General features: G+C 34.2%; 1 protein-coding gene across 1 annotated transcript; it reads right to left on the bottom strand.

Moving 5' to 3' along the window:
• Positions 1-522: 522 nt before the first annotated feature.
• Positions 523-3320, bottom strand: LOC117180196. The gene is made up of 4 exons (XM_033372575.1): positions 2989-3320; positions 2662-2829; positions 2082-2258; positions 523-813 (listed from the first exon to the last, which is right to left on the bottom strand). Exons 1-4 carry the CDS (start codon positions 3249-3251, stop codon positions 603-605), a joined length of 819 nt encoding a protein of 272 aa, XP_033228466.1. The 5' UTR covers positions 3252-3320; the 3' UTR covers positions 523-602.
• Between the last annotated feature and the right edge of the window lie 1099 nt (positions 3321-4419).

The following is a 4419-nucleotide window of genomic DNA, read 5'->3' as shown; positions in this document are numbered from 1 at the left end:
AAATTAAAATTCGAAAATTTTTTCTAAAGCCTCCAGGGGACTTCGTTTTCGCACGAAAAAATTTTATGTGCCCTTATTGCATCCGGACCCACAATTGTACAAATGAGCACCAACATGACATAAGTCTCTGTCCTGTAAATATTTTATCAACCAAATAGAATTTTTGGACTGGACGATTAGATGAAGTCTATCGCAAACTTAACTAATATAAGACCCTGCGGATTATGTCATTCTTAGAACTGATGACATCTGGAGTTTTTAATGAGAGAAGCCGTGGACACAAAAGGAAGAATGCTCCGTTAAGCGTGACTCACAGCTCTAGGGCCGCACTCTCGGCGTATTGGTTACATCAGGTTGCTTCATGCTTCCAAACCTAACCGAAATCTTTATTTCATAGTTTCTGTTTAGCTCATGAGTTTATATCCTAAACTACTTCACTATCAGCATTTTTAATTCAAATTAACTTATAGATTAACGCAGTAATGTTTTCTTTTCTAGGTATATGCAAATATTGACATGTAATATATCCAAATATTTCAAATATTTTTATTTTTGATACAGTTCAAAACATAAATTGTACATGCTTGATTTACTTTATGCTATTAAGGGGTTGGGTCGGATGTTTCCGCATTGTCTTCACTCTGTGTACTCATAAGGCTTGAGGTGGTTGTTTTCGTAGGGCTTTGGTCGGTTGTTTCCATAAGGCTTGCACTGTCTGCACTTATAAGGCCTGGGTCTGTTTCCATATAGCCTTCACTGCTTGTAGACATGAGGCTTGAGGTGCTTGCAGGATCAAACAGGCCGGTAGCGTTTCTTTTTTAAAAACAGAGAATTTGTAAATTTCCTTTAATTATAATTTTTCGATAGGTAAACTTAGAAAAGTTAAGATTTGTCAAAATCTTTGATCTATAATATGTGGAACAACTATATAAAAGTAAAATGATCTACTAATGTAGATATACAGAGTCATCAAAAAGTATCCGCCCACCCCCCACCCTATCAGCGAAAATATTTGTTATCGAGAGAAATGTTTCAGACAAATGTTTCAGACAAAAGTTTCAGGGTTTCGGACGAGAATCTGAATGTTGATCCTAAAGCTGACCTTGACGTTGACCTTCAAGATTATTTCAAGTTCAAATTTCATTTTTTAAATGGAAACCCCTATTTTTGACACCGCCAATCGAAAGATCGGAAAATTGTCCGTTCAGATATGCATCAAGGGCATGAGCCCCAATGACCCTCGGGGTCATTCCAAGGTCGTGTAAACTCAAAGAAGGTCTAGACGGCTGATCAGCGAAAATATGCGTTTAAAAATGAAATGGTTAAACATTGGATCTGGATACGATCCACTAAAGCGAGATCCATCGAAGGTGTCATCAGTCCACAAAAAATCTATGTGTATCTGGCCAGCTAAGGCGCGTTGGTCTCATCAGACCACAAACAAAAGTTCATATGTGGATCTTGCCCTAGTCGACTGGATCTAGATACAATGTTTAACCATTTTTTTTACACATATTTTCGCTGATCAGCCGTCTAGACCTTGTTTGAGTTTACACGACCTTAGCATGACCCCGAAGGTCATCGGGTCGCATTACCTTGATGCATATCTGCACGTAAAATTGTCCGTACTTTCGATTGGCGGTGTCAAAAATAGGGGTTTCAATTTGAAAAATAAAATTTGAAATTGAAATAACCTTGAAGGTCAGCTTCAAGGTCACTATTCAGATCCTCATCCAAAAACCTGAAACTTTTGTCTTAAACATAACTCTTGAAAACGCATATTTTCGCTGATAGGGGGGGGGGGTCTGATAGTTTTTGATGACCTTGTATAATTTCTACAATCAGCGCTTGCATTAAAAAAAAACTGTACGTAAAGAATTAGTCCATGAACATTTCTTAAAAAAAATAAGTATCTATTTGAGTTTTTATTTCCATTATAACTGTCTTTACGGGATAATCGATGACTTTTTGTGATAGAACAAGCTTGTTCTACGTGTTTTTTCCAAAACGGTAGGAAATAATTCCGGGGAATGTTATTCAAAAGCAGTGTTTAAAGAAGGATTAAATACTATTATACTTACATGCAGAACTGTGAAACTAAATACTCATCGCAACCTAGGCTGCAGCAATCTTGGGCCTCAGGAGAATAATAGTCAATAGGATAGTAGTTATCTTCTCCGCAAAGTGCAAAAACAGTTTCTTCAAGATCGTCACAACAATAAGTAGGGCGTGTTGGTATTGGGTAAACAGGAGGATAGCTGTAAGCAAAACTCACAAGTTGGTATTTCATTTGTCATAGGATCATTCATCCACATAAAGAGTTTACACACTGATACTTAAAAGGTAAGAAATCAATATTACGGTTATTTTTAGTTGGCATTTTTGGATTGACATTCGCTCCAAGACCTTTCTTATAATTTTATCTACTTTTCGAGCCTTTTGAAATTCTGTTCTGTTTAAAATATGTAACCAAGCTTCTCACACCACTTCTACTTCGTCACTTTGAATAATAATTAAATTTCTCTGTTCTTGACATACTTGGCACTCTAGTAGTACTTGATATGAGATATTTATGATAATTTGGTTATACATGCAACAGTTATTTCTAATTTCAGGGAATCTTAAAATTTGGTTATTATACAGGATTCTGACATGACTTACAGGCAGAAATTTCTAAGTCTCCAGTCTGAACAGCCATAATCGCAGCAATGTCTGGCGGCATGAGAATACTGGTCTATATAATAATTTTCGTCCCCGCACAACTCAGAAACAGCTATTTCAAGATCCTCACAGCAATAAACAGGGAGTGGTATGGGTTCAACAGGCGTGCTGTAAGCAAATTCCGCAAGTTGAAAGATTACGATGGCCATGAGAACATAAGCCGAAAAATGGTGTAAACTCGTTGCAATTATTATATGTTTAATTGGTATAGGATCATTGATCTATAAAAAGGGGTTGCACGCTCTACTTGTACATGAGATGACTCACATGCAAAACTGTGAAAGTGCCCAATCTGAGCAACCTTTGGCGCAGCAATCTTGGGCGTCACTAGAATATAAGTCTAGAACATAGTTATCTTCCCCGCACACGTCCAAAATAGCATCTTCAAGATCGGAACAGCAATAAGTAGGGAGTACTACTAATACAACTCCATCATAGCTAACTGCACATTCCGAATGTTGGAAGATTAAAAGGACCATTAGAACATGAGTCCAAGAAAGACTTGATGTCTTTGGAATAATAGACTTCATCCTGAATTTGTGTTCTTCAAATTTGCATTATATGTTTCAAAAACCACTCTAATATTTTCAGTCACTTTGCTTCGCCATTTATACTACCTTCTCTGTCAGATGGCCGGCGAGGTAGGGATATTTTGATAATACAGACGTTTCGTATTTTTTACAGCCCCCAATGCAATGTCACGATTTTTCGTTGTATGATCTTTTAATGTCAATGCTGTTTGCAAGGTTTATGTGAAAAGAAAAAATTCCTTGACCAAAAAATAAATCATGAATTTTTTATTTTTTTTTTTTGCTAATTAATTTCAATAAAATTTTTGCTGTTTCTTAAATAAAATTGGAAACATAAATTTGATATATTTTGATGTCAAATTAATTAGGGTGTTCACTCAAACTTAAACAGATAATTTTAGGCTATTTCTCGGTTTTCATGATCAAAAATTATATATTTTCCGGTTAGCTTCTAAGCGTTTATAATAATAGTTTACTAATTGTTTTATTAAAATACAACAGGAAAATAAATCCTTTCCGATAACGTTCATGTATTTATGATACTATTAAGATATAAAGCCGAAATATATTGCATTTTCAACAAAATAGTGGTACTGTCATCAAAAGATTATAAATCTTAAACACAAGTGTTGAGTCTTCTGGCTAAAAAGCAGTATGTTTAAAAAAATATTTGACTTTCAAACGAGCGAAGGTCAAGTTTTCAACCAAGAAGGATGAATTTTTAAACAAATATTTTAATTTTTGAAAAAAAATATTAAAGAGAACAGTTTAATTTACAAAAAAGAATTGAAATTTCAAGAAAAACAGATGAATCTACGACAAAGAATTTAAATTTTAAAGCAAATTGTTAAATTATTAACCTGCGAAGACGAATCTTGAACGAAATGATCGAATGTTCAAACAAAAAAGAATAAAATTCAACCAAAAACACTTGCCTTTTCAGAGTTTCTAACGATCAAGACCTTTAAAAAACTCGAGTTATAGAAATATTTATTTTAACATAACATTACAAAATTTATTATAACATAAAATAGCATTTACAAAATTTATATCCTGATTTCGCGATCATCTAAACACCCTGATTTTCAACAAATTAGCTGAATTTTTTAGAAAAAAAGATCAACTTTCTATATTAAAAGATGAATGTTCTACCAAATAGTCGAATTTT

The sequence above is a fragment of the Belonocnema kinseyi genome, chromosome 9 (genome assembly GCF_010883055.1).
Source record: "Belonocnema kinseyi isolate 2016_QV_RU_SX_M_011 chromosome 9, B_treatae_v1, whole genome shotgun sequence".
Lineage (NCBI taxonomy): Eukaryota > Metazoa > Arthropoda > Insecta > Hymenoptera > Cynipidae > Belonocnema > Belonocnema kinseyi.
Note: the sequence above shows the minus strand (reverse complement) of the source record. Positions and strands in the feature narration are given on the sequence as shown.